Genomic DNA, 17,412 nt, shown 5'->3' on the forward strand with positions numbered 1-17,412 from the left:
ATTGAAAAGACAAGCGACAGGATGCTTGGGTTTTGCTTGCGGACAGGATGGGGCTGTCCTTCAAAGCGGTCACGCAATCTCCATTTGTCTCCCCAACGTAGAGGAGACCACATCATGAGCAATGATATAGCATATGCATTTGTAAGAAGTCGAAGTAAATCGCTGTTTCACTTGGAAGGAGTGTTTGGGGCCTTGAACAGTGAGAAGGGAGGAGGTAAAAGGGCAGGTGCAGCATCTCCTGTGCTTGCATGGAAAAGTGCTGTAGGAAAGGGAGGGGATATGAGGTAAGTGTATCGCGGAGGGAATGGTACGTTCAGAATGCTGAAAGGGGAGGGGGAGGGGAAGGGGAAGATATGTTTGGTGGTGGCAACACGCTGGAGGTGGCAGAAATGGTAGAGATTGATCCGTTGAATACGGAGGCTGGTGGAATTGAAGGTGAGGACAAGGGAAACCCTATTGTAATTCTGGGAGGGAGGGCAAGGAGTGAAAGCAGAAGAGTGTGAAATAGACTGGACATGATCAATCCCGGTGAGGGGGGAAATCCTTGGTTGAGGTTGGAGATTTGGAAATCGGACAAAGGAATCTAAAGGTAGTAAAATGTCTTGCATGGCAGATGCACTACCAGCCATTGCAATGCCCATGTTCATCAACTGCAAAATTTAACACCTTGCTCTAAAATGCCTACAAGGCTTCACCCCAGTCTACCTCAGTGACCTCTGTTCCTTTGCTTTGTAATCTGCTCCTTGTTCGAAACCTCTCTGTTGCATTACCATAACCAGAAGCCAGTGGCTTCTTTTTCAGCCACCACATATTCTCTTGCCTTATGGAGCTTCCCACCTCCCTCAAACGCCTACTGCAACTCCGTCCCTGCTCACTTTCTTCAATGTGAATCTTCATCCAGTTATCCTGAATTCCATTCCACCCATTCTCCTCCTGTGCTTGGTGTTCATTTCTCCCTTCTCCTCTGTGAAGTGTTGTGAGAACTCTTTCCAATATGTGGAACACTGTTGGAAAAGTGTGTTAACATGTTCTCCCATTTATGTTTCCTTCCTAGACATATAGCAGTTATCCATTTAAGCACTGTAAAATGATTGTTCATGTATAGTCTCTATATATGCCAGAACTATTTGCTCAGTGCCACTTTGCAACCTGAATTTGGATCATTCCTTTCTTAGCTGCGTACATGCCATTTCAGACAACTTCTACACGGTGGGGTTGAAAGGTCAGCTGTCATCGTCTTGATGGGCTCTTGGACTTTCAGTTGCTGGCCATCTATTATGCTATCCAGTTAAAATCAAGAAAAAGACCTCAATAATTTAAAAGTTCTCAACAATAAATTTGTCAGCTGTGTGCTACTGAGAGAAAGAAATTATTACATTTCACAATAAAAAATTTGTAAATAAAAAAATGGGAAATGCTGGCCAATCAGTATTAGTGGAGAGAATTGATGAGTTATGTTTCAGGTAATAAGCCTTCATGTGACAGTACCCAAAATGCTAACTTACCTCTTGGGCTCCACTCACTGATTCCAGCATTATTAGTGTTTATTTCAGATTTGCAGCATCTTCAGCTCTTTAGATTTTTATTTACAGTAAAATGTGTGTTGGATGCTATTTGCTGAGTCATGGAAGCACACGAAAGCATTTAGTGCAATTGTGTATGTTCATATAAACACATATACACAAGAAAGAATTGTGGAATTTTGTATGCAGCCTTCGTGTTACTCTGGTTTACAGTTGTGTACACAATAAATCTACAATTGCTTTTCATTACTAACAGTGTAGCTACTCCACACTTACAACTAGGGTCCAGGATCATATGGGATCTGGAAAGTTGAATTTCTGCTCTCACAGGTATGTCCCATAAAATGGTGAGTTTTAAAGCATTTCTTTCTTTCATTCTCCACAGACAGCTTTAGTTCAGGTCTGACTCAAACATGATCTGTAAATCAGGTAGAACATAAGGAACAAGAGCAGGAATAGACCATTCAGCCCCTTGAGCCTGTGCTGCCATTCAATACAATCATGGCTGATCTTCTATCTCACCTCCATTTTCCTGCTCACTCCCCATATCCCTTGATTCTCTGAAAGATCAAATCTATTGATCTCTGTCTTGAATATAACGACTACTTATATAGAACCTATAACATAATAAATCATCCCAAGGCATTTTTCAGGAGCATTATAAAACAAAGTATGACACTAAGCTACAAAAGGAGATAGTAGGTCAGATGACCAAAAGCTTGGTCAAAGAGATAGGTTTGAAGGAGTGTCTTAAAGGAGGAAAGCAATGTGGAAAGGTGGAGAGGTGTAGGGAGGTGTTCTAGAGCTTGGGGCCCAGGCAACTGAAGGGGTGGCCATCAATGGTGAAGTGATTAAAATCAGCAATGCACAAGAGGCCAGAATTAGAGGAGTGCAGATATCTCAGAGGGTAGTAGGGCTGGAGGAGATTACAGAGATAGGAAGGGGTGAGACCTTGGAGGGATTTGAAAACAAGGATGAGAATTTTAAAATCAAGATGATGCTTGACTGGGAGCCAATGTAGGTCAACATGCACAGGGGGTAATAGAGGAAATGGGACTTGGTGCAAGTTAAGACATGGACAGCAGAGTTTTGGACAACCTCAAGTTTACAGAGAGTAGAATGTTGGAGAGCAGCCAGGAATGTGTAGAAAGACTCAATAATGGGGTAGACAGTTGCAAAGATTCACAACCCTCTGAGTGAAGAAAGTCCTCATGATTAACCCCTATCCTGAGATTGTGCCTCCGTGTTCTGAATTCCCCAGCCAGGGGAAACAACCTCTCAGTGTCTAACCTTTCAAGCCCCTTCACAATCTTGTATATTTCAATGTGATCACCTCTCATTCTTCTAAATTCCAGAGAGTATCGGCCCAATTTACTCAGCCTTTCATCATAGGACAACCGTTTCATCCCAATCCAGTGAATGCTTACTGTACCACTTCCAGTGCAAGTATATCCATCATTAAATATGGAGATCACAATTGCACACAGTATTCCAGGTATGGTTGCACCAAGGCCTTATACAATTATAGCAAGACTTCATTATTTTTTTACTCTAATCCCCTTGCAATAAAGGCCAACGTGCCATTTGCCTTCCTAATTGCTTGCTGTACCTGCATGTTAACATGTGTTCCTTGTGCAAGCACACTCAAGTCCCTCTGAACATCAACATTTACAAGTTTCACACCTTGAAAAAATATGCTGCTTTTCTATTCTTGCTACTAAAGTAAATAACTTCACACTTCCCCTGATTATGCTCCATCAGCCATCTTGTTGCCCACTCACTTAACCTGTCTTTCCCTCTTTGCAGCCTCTTTGTGTCCTCCTCACAGCTTACATTCCCATCTAACCTTGTATCATCAGCAAACCTAGATACATTACTCACTGTCTCTTCATCATTAATATAGTTTGTAAATAGCTGAGGGCCCAGCACGGATCCTTGCAGCACTCCACTATTCACAGCCTGTCAACTTGAAAATGCCTTGTTTATCCCTGATCTCTGCTTCCTATCCATTAACCAATCCTCCATCCATACTGATATATTATCCCCAATATGAGCCCTTATCTTGGCATACTAACCTTTGCTGTGACATCTTATTGAATGCCTTTTGGAAATCCAAGTATACTACATCTACTGGTGCCCCTTTATTTACCCTACTAGTTACATTCTCAAAAGCCTCTAATAAATTTATCAAACCATGTTGACTTTGTCTGATCGTACTATGATTTTCTAAGTGCATTGATAAGACTTCCTTAACAATTAATTCCAGCATTTTCCTGACTACTGATATCAGGCTAACTGGCCTGTAGTTCCCTGTTTTCTCTTTTCCCTCCTTTCTTGAATCGCAGAATTATATTTGTTAACTTCCAATCCGCTGAGACTGTTCTATAATCTAGGGTATTTTAGAAAATCATAACCAATGCATCCACTATCTCTGCAGCTTCCTCTTTTAGAACCCTTGGATGTATGCCATCAGGTCCTGGGGATTTGTCGGCTTTCAGTCCCTTAAATTTTTCCAATACTTTTTCCTTTGCTGATATAATTGCCTTACGTTTCTCACTCTTACCCCTTGGTCACCCTCTATTTCAGGTATGTGATTTGTGTCTTCTACTGCAAAGATAGACATAAAATATTTGTTCATCATCTCTGCCATTTCCTCATTCACCATGATAATTTCTACTGTCTCTGCCTATAAGGGGTCAATGTTTACTTTGGCTACTCTCCTTTTTATATACTTGTAAAAGCTCTTACAATCTGCTTTTATATTCCTGGCTAGTGCACTCTCATTCTATTTTTTCCTTTTTATGAACTTTTAGGTCGCCCTTTGGCTGGTTTCTAAATCACTCCCAATCCTCAGGCTTACTACTGTTCTTTACAACATTATCAGCCACTTCTCTTAATCTATACTATCCATAACTTCCTTAGTAAGCCATGGATGGATCTTTCTTGCTGATCTTTTTTTAATGGAATGCATTTTTGTTGAACATTTTTAATTGTTTCTTTAAATGTTTCCCGTGGTTCATTTACCGCCATATCTTTTAGTCTATTTACCCAATCAACATAAGACAGCTCTCCCTTCATACCTATGTAATTGACTTTGTTATAGTTGAGGATTTTGTTTGGGACTGGAGTATGTCAATTTCAAACTTAATATGGAATTCAATTGTATTACAATCACTTTATCCAAGAGGATCTTATACTATGAGAGCAGAAATCCATTGCGAGATGCAAATTCAGTGGCGTACTATTTACGTTGGACTATTATTATTGAAGAAGCTTCAGTCGAAGCACCATGAACACTATAGACTTTCAAGGGTGTTTGTGGAGTGGGAGCCTTGGCAATCCTGCTTCTGCAGGTCAGGACCAGAAAGAACTCCCTGCGAAACTCTTTACTGATGACGCAGTAGAGGAGGAAATTGATGGCAGAATTCAACCACTGCAGCATAATAGCGATGTCTGCAAACAGATTGATGAGCTGCTTGTAGTCGTCCCTGTCGTGCTTTGGTGTGTTGTAGGCTGTCCTCAGGATGCAGTAGGTGACAAAGCGAGGGAGGGACAGGAGGACGAAGGCGAAGGAGACAGTGAAGAGTATCAGGATGGACTTCTTCACTAGGCTTCGTGTGGTGACGCCATTTATTGACTTCAGCTGCTCTTGGGTGAACATCTTGGTGGCCGCGTAGAGTTGCTGGCTAATCAGGCAGTTGAACAAGATGAGGAGGATGTAGGGTATGCCACCTGAGATGAATGTATGGAACCAAACCACCACAGTGGAATAGAAACTATCATTGTAAGCACAGACGGGCAGCTTCAGGGTCTCATTGTGCCAGGTGACATTCAGTAACTCTGAGCTGTTGATCCAATAGGTAGGGAGGGCAATCAGATGTGAGACTAGGATGACGCTCAGGATGATTCTGATAGTCACCTTAGTCTGGGAGCAGTGCTGTCTGGCCCTGGTGCTCCTTAGCACCAAGTACCGCTCCAGGGTAAAAACAATCACAATCCAAATGGAGCTGAATACGGAGCCATACTCCAGGACTGTGACCAGCCCACACCACGGGGAGCTGTTCCAGAAAGGGTTAGGGTCCAGCCAAACCAAGCTCAGGTCTATCAGTCCACCCCAGAACAAGCACATTGTGTCTGCAATTGCCAGGGAAGTCAGATAGAGTCTTGCAACCTTGGACATGCCGCATTTTCTACAGTGGATGGTGTACACTGTCAAGAGATTTGCTGGAGAGAGAGAGAGAGAGAGAGAGAAACAAACCATTAGACATTTCATTTGTGACATGACAGGAGCATGAATTCTGATGATGGGACAACTATAAAAAAAAGCATGAAAAGGCCATTCAACCAATTATATTTGATATATATCAATTGGGTGTTAATTGTATTCAGGTAGTGGGTGACAACTAGGGATTCACCTTTGCTTATAGGTAGGAGCAGGCTGAAAACAGGGTTTTTGATGAAGATGCATGATCGGCAATGTGTGTCTCTTGTAAGTGAATAAAGATGAGGCTCCAGTGTTCTGTCCTTCATTACCTGGCTCTCTGAGTTTTGACATGGCAGCTGAGGAGGGTTACCTAAAGGTGGAGGTTGGAAACTATGACTTTTTTTTTGGATATAGAACTTGAAATCCTAAATGGCATAAAGCAAGTTTATATTGTTGATATATGATTACCCTCTGATGTTCTGAGAGTTTGAACCATAAATCAGTGGAAGAATGAGGTTGACACAAGTTACTACTCTACTAAAAGGAAAACAAAGCATAGTCTTGGGTGATGTTGTTTCCGGAATGAAGTAAAATCAGAAATAAGGGATTTTCTGAGATGGTGCCACTTATTTGGATAACGATGAAGGTTTGGACTTTCTCATAGCATTCCTGGATGAAATCTACAAGAAAGATGACCTGTTACATGCCCTATGAGGCCTAGTCAGAATTTGATAACTTTCAGAAAATGGATGGACATTCCATGGAAGAGTAAACCATGGACTTTAACAGATCGTATAAAAGATTGTCAAAATTCAATTTGGGGATCCCTTGATCAGTACTAACGTTTAAATTACTGGATTGCGCTAAGGTATCTCATATGGACAGGCAACTGGTCTTAACTGGTGTGCGGTTCTCAGGGAAGGAGATCCTGTTGGATCAGATATCTGCTGCCTTGAAAAAATTCCTGGTGTAACAGTCATTCCCTTCAACCCTCACGGAACAAGTAGGGCTCCACTGTGAATAGAGAACTCTATGATTACCAGGTTTTGAAATATACCAGACACTGGACACGGGAGGGTCAATATAGTGGAAGGATTAAAGACAGACAGACCAGTGATGAAAGCACATGCAGCAAATACTTATATAACTAGAAGATGAAATTGGAACAGTAATAATGCACAAATGATTTCCAGGAATACCCAAGAGAAAGGTTAATAGATGCTTCAGATATGATTGCAAGTATTATTATGCAGCAAACTACAGAGCGAAGAGGCAGGGTCTTTAAATGGCACATGAAGAAAATAGGCTTGAGGAAGAGGAGGATGATGAAAATGAACAGATTGTACTGGTCCCAGGATTTTTAAATGCTGTGATGAATGATTTTGTCCTTAAATTGTGCAGTGTTAGTGCATGTACTTTAACAGCATGTCAGTAGATTGGTTAAGTTGTTATATTGATGTTAGTGATGATCCATGCAAGGTTAAGGAATATAAAAGCTCTAATTGCTTTAGGTTTGGCAATGACAACACCTGGAGTCACTTGAATGGCAATTCCGTGTAAAATAGTTGGAAAAAGCCATTGTATAAGGACTGATGTAACCTCTAGAGAGATACCTATGCTGTTGAATAGACATTCCATGAAAAAGGCACAAATGAAACATGACATGGAGCACGATAAGACAATTATTTTTTGGAAAGTCAGTTGATCTGCAGTTTACCCAGTCAGGGCATTATTGCATCCTGCTAAGAAAACCTCATCAGAGTGTTAGGGAAGTATTAACGGCATCAGGTGATAAGGATAAGAGAGATTTAAAAAATTGTCCTAAAGTTGCATGGACAATTTGCTCACCCTACTTGTTAATGGTCAAAAATCCTGCTCAAAGATGCGGGTGTAGTTGATGAGTATACAAGGCTAATAGATTAGTGAGAATTGTGAAATCTGTATTGAAAGCGTTCCATTGGCACATGCCTTTTATGAGATAGTTGCCATGGGTGGGCAATGGGAGAAATGTTTTCATCTTACCAAATCTTGTAGCCAGGGCTTTAAATGTATTTCTAAGTAAGAAGAAGAAAATTATTACAGATAAAATTATAGAAAAAGGGATAGGGACTGGGCTTGGGACACCAGCAAAGGCCGATAATGAAGCTGAATTCGTGAATGATGAGTTCTGGGATGTGTGAGAACATGAATAGAGCCTTCCAGTTTCTTCTGAGGTACCAGATAAAGGTTAACCAGCTTTGTCAAATAGGTGGATTGGTACTGAAAAAGATGGGACTTAGAAGGATTGTCATGCATGGAAGGAGTCATGATGAAATAAACAATGAAATGGAGGAATCATAAAGTTAAAAACTCAACTGTTAAAACTAAATCACAAGAACATTTAAACCACAGTCAAAATGGAGTAGCGGCCATGTGACCCCTCCTGTACTGGAAATCCACAAACTCGTCTGCAAAGATGAGGCTTGTTAACCTTGACTGAAATAGCCCTGGAGAAAACCCCTTTGAAATTGAAAGGAGCTGCTACATATCAATGACTCTGATTGGCATGAATGAACTAACAAAGGATGCTGGAGGCAGCCTGACTCATAACCAAACCAAGATGAATAAGCTGTTAAGCAGTAGCATCATAACTGAATGATTCCCATTCAAACATCAAACGATGGCCATGGTTATCACCCTGGCCCATGGTGTGGTCACAACAGGAGAGAAGGCCATGCATCTCCTAACAGAAAATCCAACGTGATAGACTTGACCTTAAAAAGGTAGCTGTCTGGAGAGAGAGGACAGCGATCAAGCCAACATCACGGAAAGCCCATGAGAAGGATCCAGCAGGCGAGTGAAGAACCCTGCTGACCAAGAATGGCCACTACAGCAGAGAAATCACAAAGTGACTTTGAGACTAACCATCTGTGAAGGTAACAAATTACACACGACCAGCTTTAGGCTGTACTACAACCACTAGAGCTCGACAATACCTCTGCAAGTTAAAGCCTGCGAACAATCAGGCCAGCAACTTTAAAAAAGACTTTTCCTCCTGAGAAGACACAATAATATTCTGTAAACCACGAAAACATACCTCACTTGGGACTTTAAACTACCTATTACCTTTTTCACTCTATCTATTCTTGTGTATGTATATGTGGGTGAACATGTGAGTGAGTAAGGTTGCAATCATTTCAGAATTTGTATAAAAATAGTTATCACTTTTACCTACAAGAAAACCTGCAATTTTTCTGTTCATTTGACAGAAAAGATACTCAGGGGCTAAAACATCAGTTTAACAAAACACAATTGGGGTCAGTTGAGAGGTGAACAGTGGGAACTACCCACACCCCTTACCACTTGTCCATAACAGGCTAAAATGAGGGGTTTTGAAGACAAACTGGGTAATACAGATGTTAGAATGGACTCTTCCACTACTGGAAAAGTAACCCTAAAAGTTACTTTGGCCCTATATTCATGGGAGTGTATGTCAATCAACATAAAAGCTGTATTTCTGCAGGGCAATAATTTTCAGAGAGAAGTGTTTCTGAAACCACCCAAAGAAGCATCATGTGCAGAAAGAAAACCATTGAAATGAAACAAATGCATCTATGTCCTGAATGATGCTTCCGGGGGTGCTAACTTGCAGTGAGATCGGTTTTTGCTGAAAATCAGTTGTGTTCAACAAAAATCAGATCCCACAATGTTTTATTGGTACTATAAAGAAAAACATTCAGACATCCTCATCAGCGTGTTGCTGATTTCTTATGTGGCGGGACTGCGGAAACTGAGAAATGCATCATTAATAAGATTAAAGGAGAATTTAAAATTGGGAGTCAGTCTTGTGGGGCTTTTAAATATATTGATACAAATATCAAGCAAATTAGGTCTGGTGTAAGTTTAAATCAACAGTCCCATTTAGAGAGTGTAACTTCCATCCCCGTTAATCGTAATAGGTCATCACAGAAAGGTAATGTTATGTCTAAAGAGGAGACAGAGCAATTGTTAGTTGAACTGTTTGTACTCTCAGAATAGACCAGTTGCCAGCTTTGATGCATTGGAGTTAAATACTTCGACGAAATACCCTGAAGTAGAGAATGTTTTAAGGGCAAATAAAACATTACAAAAATTAAATCTGGATAAATGTGTACTTAATTTCCCATCCTTGGGTGATCCAAAGAGCATGAAACATGTTATATTTAGCAATGCTTCACATGCTAATCTTCCTGATGGGTATTCTGGTGGAGCTAGTGTATGTCTTATGGTTGAGAATAGGAAATGTTGTCCTTTAGCTTGGGAAATAAAAAGGGCTATTTAAAAATACTCTGGCTGCTTAAACATCGACTCTCATGGAGGCAGTGGCTATGGGATCCTAGTTGGCAAATATTTGAAGTGAGATCCTCTACAGTGGGGACACTGAAGATAGTATATCCATTGAATGGTATGCAGCTAAAAAACGAAACAAATGCTGCAGAGAATGGAAATCTCTAAAGTTAAATGGATGGCTTCAAGCCATCAACTGCCAGATCGTTTCACAAAACGAAATACATGTATAAACTATCAGCAATCCTGAAGGATGGTCATTTATCAATGTAATGCTTTGTACAGAGTATGGAAGTCTTTCATTTTGTTTTGAAATTTTGGTGATACATAAAATCTATTTTTTTTAATCTTTGAAGAGACAAGGGAATCTGTTAATTGTATCTCAATTGGGTGTTAATTGTATCCAGGTAGTGGGTGTAAGTTGGGGACTGACCTGTGCTTTTTAGAGAGGAGCAGGCTCAAAGAGGAGTTTTGTTGGAGGTTCACAGTATACAATGCGTGTCTCTAAATAATAGTTTGTAAAAGATTAAAGACCAGGCTCCAGTATTCTGCCTTTCACCACCTGGTCATCCGAGATTTGACAATACTTCCACATCATGCACAGTACTCAACTAACTTAATCCCCCGGGGGAAGATTCAACTAAATTTCTTCCTGATCACGAGGTAATTTAGTGAAACTTCAGAATATCTGTCTGACTTTGAAATCCCACTCCTCTTACGTAGAATTTATAGCATAGAAACAGGCCATTCAGCCCATGCATCATCCTGACTTGGAACTATATCACTGTTTCTTCACTCTCACTGAGTTTAAATCCTGGAACTCCCTTCCTAACAGCACTGTGGATGTACCTACTGTACATGGACTGCAGCGGTTCAAGAAGGCAGCTCACCACCACCTTCTCAAGTGAAATTAGGGATGGGCAATAAATGCTGGACTTGCCAGTGATGCCCACATCCCATGAAAGATTAAAAGTCGTAAAGTTCCATGCCGATGTTTATGGTCCACACGAGCCTCCACTCACGATCCTATTTCATCTAACTGTATCAGCATCACCTTCTCTTCCTTTCTCCCTCATGTGCCAATCTAGCTTCCCTTTAAGGCATTTCTGCTACTCACCTCAATTGCATCATGTAGTGGCACATTTCACATTCTAACTCTATGGGTAAAGAAGTTTCTCTCGAGTTCTTTATTGGCTTTTCACTGTGTAACATTTCCCTTGCTCCAGCAGCTCAAGATCTTCTGTATTCCACACAGCTTTGAATTAGATCTATTTGCCTTCACCCTAACACATGTTCCTAATACAATTAGTGCCTCTGAATCCAAATTTGGATGCAAAATCCAGAATTTTAGACTTAAACAAATGTACTTGCACCCACTAAATTGGCATGGATTCAGAATTCAAATTCGTTTCGAGAATATTCAAGCCAACAGTCAGTATTTTATTACAAGTGGCTGCGTGTCAGCATTTCCGGATGGATTTAAACTTGCCGAGGTCACCTGGAGTGTCACTGGGTAAAACCCTGCTAGCTTGTTCAGGTGACCGCCATGGTTGTCAGTAAATGTGAGGTAGCTAACTCAGTGCCTGAGTGCGGACACACACAGCAGTCCTAGATGATGGTTAAAGTTGGGTGGTAAAGTTGTCCAGCAGACTGACCCAGTCCTTAAACTATATTTCCTCTTCTACTGTTGGTCCATTTGTGTCAGTGCAACATGCAGAAGGGAGTCCATGAGTGTTGCCATGAGAGTGAGGAAGAAGCATAGCAAGGGTATTGTAAAGGTGGTGGGGTTGTTCCGTAGGATAGTGTAAGGATGGTAGGATCTCTTCCACACTGGCAGGAATTTGACGTTTAAAAAAAATTTAACAAAATATGTTGTTTTATAATTCTCCTGCTTTGGAGAAGCAGCCAATTATTTTGCTTTAGCTTAAATAATTCAGATTTTAATTATTGCGATCTCACTGTTGCATAGGAACATATGACGTGCTGGATGAAAAGAAAACACAAGGTCCATTTAGTTTGTTTGCTTCCATCCTGGTCATCACATGGTACAAGAATAATGGAGTTGTTGACTAACCATAGCAGTGTATTACTTACACTCGTCTTAACACATACCTAACATCAAAAAATACATGATGGATGATTCCTTTTAGATTGGAAAAAAAATGTCATAATAAGGTTCACTGAATTCATTCCTATTTTTATCCTGGAATGATGAACTTTATGGAATGAATGCTGGGTCCAACATTGATCGAGTTGGCTGCACCAAAAGCTTCAGAGGGTAGTGTTAAATGACCCACACACACGAACATGATGAATATTCCCTCTTAACACATTCCATTTTAACCACTGACACTTGGGGCTGCATTTTTAAAGCCTGCCGCCGATTCCAAATGTGGCAGCTCATTAGCATGGCCAGGGCAGCCGCCCTCCCTGATGACGTGGAGGGGACGGGCGAGTCATCCCCGGCAATGGCGTCCAGCCATTTTTAAAGGGTGGACAGCCCTAAATGACCATTTAAAATTTTAAAGTGACAGTCATTTTACAGTTAATACAAATGAATAAAAAAAACTTTCCAAGCCCTCTCCCACCCTCCCAATGGCATTACACATCATTCCTGCTCTTCCTCCCCCCACCGCCCCCAGAATACCTACCGTCAATATATGACCATCCCCCCCCCCATCAAAGTTCAGACCCTTTGTCCTTGACCCCTTCCCATCACCGCACCTCCCCCCCACAACTAATCCAAGGAGTTTGACCCTGCTCCCCACCTCCCACATTGAGAGAAGTACCTCCTCCCCCTCCCCACAGGAGTTGCGCCTCATTTCCCTGAATGTGGATTTGAAGGCGTGGCACTGCCGGCTGCCCAAATGCAGATCGGTGCAGCAAATAAGGAGGTGACAGGAGCTTCATTAATACAGGTAGGTTAATATATTTAAATATGGAAATCGTGGTCCCATCGAGCTGAGCAGTAGGGTTGGTTGGGGGTCAGTGCCACGAGGCCTCTCTGCCTCCATTGAGATCGGGACGGGGCCTGCCGGGGTCGGTGGTGGGTCTCATCCATTGCATCTTCATGCCCCCCAGCCACTGTTCCTGGCGTCGGAGACCCTTTAAAACCCAGCCCTGGAAGTGAAGATGATTTGTGGCTCTGAGTCTCTTGTTCTGACCAGCTGGATGTGTGTGCACGTATATATACGTGTGACTGTACGTGTGTGTGTGTCTGTGTGTGTGTGTCTGTGTGTGTGTGTCTGTGTGTGTGTGTCTGTGTGTGTGTGTCTGTGTGTGTGTGTCTGTGTGTGTGTGTCTGTGTGTGTGTGTCTGTGTGTGTGTGTCTGTGTCTGTGTGTGTCTGTGTCTGTGTGTGTCTGTGTCTGTGTGTGTCTGTGTCTGTCTGTGTGTCTGTGTGTCTGTGTGTGTGTGTGTGTGTGTCTGTGTGTCTGTGTGTCTGTGTGTGTGTGTGTCTGTGTGTGTGTGTCTGTGTGTGTGTGTGTCTGTGTGTGTGTGTGTCTGTGTGTGTGTGTGTCTGTGTGTGTGTGTGTCTGTGTGTGTGTGTGTCTGTGTGTGTGTGTGTCTGTGTGTGTGTGTGTCTGTGTGTGTGTGTCTGTGTATATTAGAGGCCTGCTACCCGACCCGAACCAGACAACATGCTTCGGGTTTGGGTCAGGTCGGGTCTATCTTCCGGGGCTGGCTTTCGGGCTCAGGTCAGGTCAGGCCGGATCGGGTCGGGCCGAGTCCAGGTCGAGTCGGGTCGGGTCGGGCCGGTCACACACGGTATGTGCTCTGTTGGTAAGTATTGAAATTTAAAAAAAATTACTGAGCTGGGAGTCCAGGACGAAACTGAGTCTGCGCATGCGCGATGACGTCATAGTGACGTCATCGTGCATACGCTGTAGCTCGGTGAAGCTTCCCAGTGGGAAGGTAAGTAAAGTGATGGTCGGGTCAGGCTCGGGTTGGGTCGGGTCGGGTTGGGTTGGGCTCGGATCCGCTGTGGTTTGGTTGGGTTCTTTTTCCCGACCTAAAGCAGGCCTTTCGTGTATATACGTGTGTATCTGTGTGTGTGTCTGTGTGTGTGTCTGTGTGTGTGTCTGTGTGTGTGTCTGTGTGTGTGTCTGTGTGTGTGTCTGTGTGTGTATCTGTGTGTGTGTCTGTGTGTGTGTCTGTGTGTGTGTCTGTGTGTGTATCTGTGTGTGTCTCCTTTAACACCATCCCCAGAAGTTTTTGGTGCAGCCAACTCACTGAGTCTCTTATTCTCACCAGCTGAATGCTTAATTTACCTTATTTGGTGGCATGTTAGTCTTTGTTACCAAAGAAGTTTTGTTATAATTGTTTCAAGTTAAAGTACAAAAGGCCAAATAAAATATTTGAACTTATGAACAGTTACTCTTATGCATTAGTGTGTCAGTATCACCAACCAATGAATGAATGGCCTGTTTGCTTAACCCGCTCTTTTTCATTCACTTGTTGATAGCACAGTACCTCAGTCTGACTGCACTCCCATTTTCATTTTTAGTCTATCCACTAGTGAAAGAAAAAAAATCGGCTTTGCATATTTCAGTCTGTCTTTGCAATATAAGCAATAGAATATTGGGTATGCCTTCAGGTCAAGTTACGACAAGTTTATGTCCCCCTGTACTTGCAGTGTGACAATCTGTTTTCACGTGTTTCAGCTTGCGGGATTGTGGAATGCTACCCTGCATTACTGGTGCAAGTGCTGGAAACCCATATAATCAACATGTAATTGAACTTGTTCAGTCAGTGAAAAAACAATGTCTCTAGTCATAGGTTAATACCCAGGGCTGTTTGTCAGTTGTCAACTCTTAGCCAGCTTTTCCTGTGATGCATGAGAGTATTGGTGGCAACAGATTCAATGGGAACTTTCAAAAGGGAATTGAGTATAAGCCTGAGAAGGAAAAATTTGCAGGGAAAGAGCAGGGGAGTGGGATTAATCTTTCAAAGAGCTGGTATGGATGTGATGTGTTGAATGGCCTCTTCCTGTGCTGCACGATTCGATGATAATAGAATAGGAAGGTCCCGGGGTAATGCTGTGATCACAGTAATGAGAACAGTCTGGGGGCTACAATGAACTACATAAGCCTGTGCCTTCTTCCTGAACACTATCTAGACCCACGCTGGGAAGTAAAACTGAGCTTGGCTGTGATGTTTCCCCACAGTTGGGTTGCCTAGCAACACTCATGTCAGCTACATCATGGCAAGTGAATCGTTGGAAACCAGAATAGGTGCTGAAGGATTGGAAAAGAGTATTAAAAACAAAAACACAGATACTCCTGAGACATAAAGATTAAAGGAGATCCTGAAGGAGGAAATAATAACGCACCTGGAAAAATGAACATATGAAGATGACACACAGGAGCATACTTAGTGCTCCATCCAGCCTATCCCACACAGTCATACTTAGTGCTCCATCCAGCCTATCCCACACAGTCTAGTGCTCCATCCAGCCTATCCCACACAGTCATACTTAGTGCTCCATCCAGCCTATCCCACACAGTCATACTTAGTGCTCCATCCAGCCTATCCCACACAGTCAAGCTTAGTGCTCCATCCAGCCTATCCCACACAGTCATACTTAGTGCTCCATCCAGCCTATCCCACACAGTCTAGTGCTCCATCCAGCCTATCCCACACAGTCATACTTAGTGCTCCATCCAGCCTATCCCACACAGTCATACTTAGTGCTCCATCCAGCCTATCCCACAGTCTAGTGCTCCATCCAGCCTATCCCACACAGTCATACTTAGTGCTCCATCCAGCCTATCCCACACAGTCATACTTAGTGCTCCATCCAGCCTATCCCACACAGTCTAGTGCTCCATCCAGCCTATCCCACACAGTCATACTTAGTGCTCCATCCAGCCTATCCCACACAGTCATACTTAGTGCTCCATCCAGCCTATCCCACACAGTCTAGTGCTCCATCCAGCCTATCCCACACAGTCATACTTAGTGCTCCATCCAGCCTATCCCACACAGTCATACTTAGTGCTCCATCCAGCCTATCCCACACAGTCATACTTAATGCTCCATCCAGCCTATCCCACACAGTCATACTTAGTGCTCCATCCAGCCTATCCCACACAGTCATACTTAGTGCTCCATCCAGCCTATCCCACACAGTCATACTTAGTGCTCCATCCAGCCTATCCCACAGTCATACTTAGTGCTCCATCCAGCCTATCCCACACAGTCATACTTAGTGCTCCATCCAGCCTATCCCACACAGTCAAGCTTAGTGCTCCATCCAGCCTATCCCACACAGTCATACTTAGTGCTCCATCCAGCCTATCCCACACAGTCAAGCTTAGTGCTCCATCCAGCCTATCCCACACAGTCATACTTAGTGCTCCATCCAGCCTATCCCACACAGTCTAGTGCTCCATCCAGCCTATCCCACACAGTCATACTTAGTGCTCCATCCAGCCTATCCCACACAGTCATACTTAGTGCTCCATCCAGCCTATCCCACACAGTCATACTTAGTGCTCCATCCAGCCTATCCCACACAGTCATACTTAGTGCTCCATCCAGCCTATCCCACACAGTCATACTTAGTGCTCCATCCAGCCTATCCCACACAGTCTAGTGCTCCATCCAGCCTATCCCACACAGTCATACTTAGTGCTCCATCCAGCCTATCCCACAGTCTAGTGCTCCATCCAGCCTATCCCACACAGTCATACTTAGTGCTCCATCCAGCCTATCCCACACAGTCATACTTAGTGCTCCATCCAGCCTATCCCACACAGTCATACTTAGTGCTCCATCCAGCCTATCCCACACAGTCATACTTAATGCTCCATCCAGCCTATCCCACACAGTCATACTTAGTGCTCCATCCAGCCTATCCCACACAGTCATACTTAGTGCTCCATCCAGCCTATCCCACAGTCATACTTAGTGCTCCATCCAGCCTATCCCACACAGTCATACTTAATGCTCCATCCAGCCTATCCCACACAGTCATACTTAGTGCTCCATCCAGCCTATCCCACACAGTCAAGCTTAGTGCTCCATCCAGCCTATCCCACACAGTCATACTTAGTGCTCCATCCAGCCTATCCCACACAGTCAAGCTTAGTGCTCCATCCAGCCTATCCCACACAGTCAAGCTTAGTGCTCCATCCAGCCTATCCCACACAGTCATACTTAGTGCTCCATCCAGCCTATCCCACACAGTCATACTTAGTGCTCCATCCAGCCTATCCCACACAGTCATACTTAGTGCTCCATCCAGCCTATCCCACACAATCAAGCTTAGTGCTCCATCCAGCCTATCCCACACAGTCATACTTAGTGCTCCATCCAGCCTATCCCACACAGTCAAGCTTAGTGCTCCATCCAGCCTATCCCACACAGTCATACTTAG

The 17,412-nt window shown here is 43.1% G+C and overlaps 1 protein-coding gene across 3 annotated transcripts in view; it reads right to left on the minus strand.

Annotated features, from left to right (window-relative positions):
* Nucleotides 1-1,700: 1,700 nt before the first annotated feature.
* Nucleotides 1,701-17,412, minus strand: part of LOC137353279 (probable G-protein coupled receptor 139) — a 57,969-nt gene continuing 42,257 nt past the window's right edge. For all 3 annotated transcript variants that reach the window (XM_068019391.1, XM_068019382.1, XM_068019400.1), the window contains exon 3: nucleotides 1,701-5,747. In XM_068019391.1, the coding sequence (XP_067875492.1) occupies nucleotides 4,765-5,747 (983 nt within the window). In that variant the 3' untranslated portion in view covers nucleotides 1,701-4,764. The remainder of the gene's footprint in view (nucleotides 5,748-17,412) is intronic.

The sequence above is a fragment of the Heterodontus francisci genome, chromosome 3 (assembly GCF_036365525.1).
Source record: "Heterodontus francisci isolate sHetFra1 chromosome 3, sHetFra1.hap1, whole genome shotgun sequence".
Lineage (NCBI taxonomy): Eukaryota > Metazoa > Chordata > Chondrichthyes > Heterodontiformes > Heterodontidae > Heterodontus > Heterodontus francisci.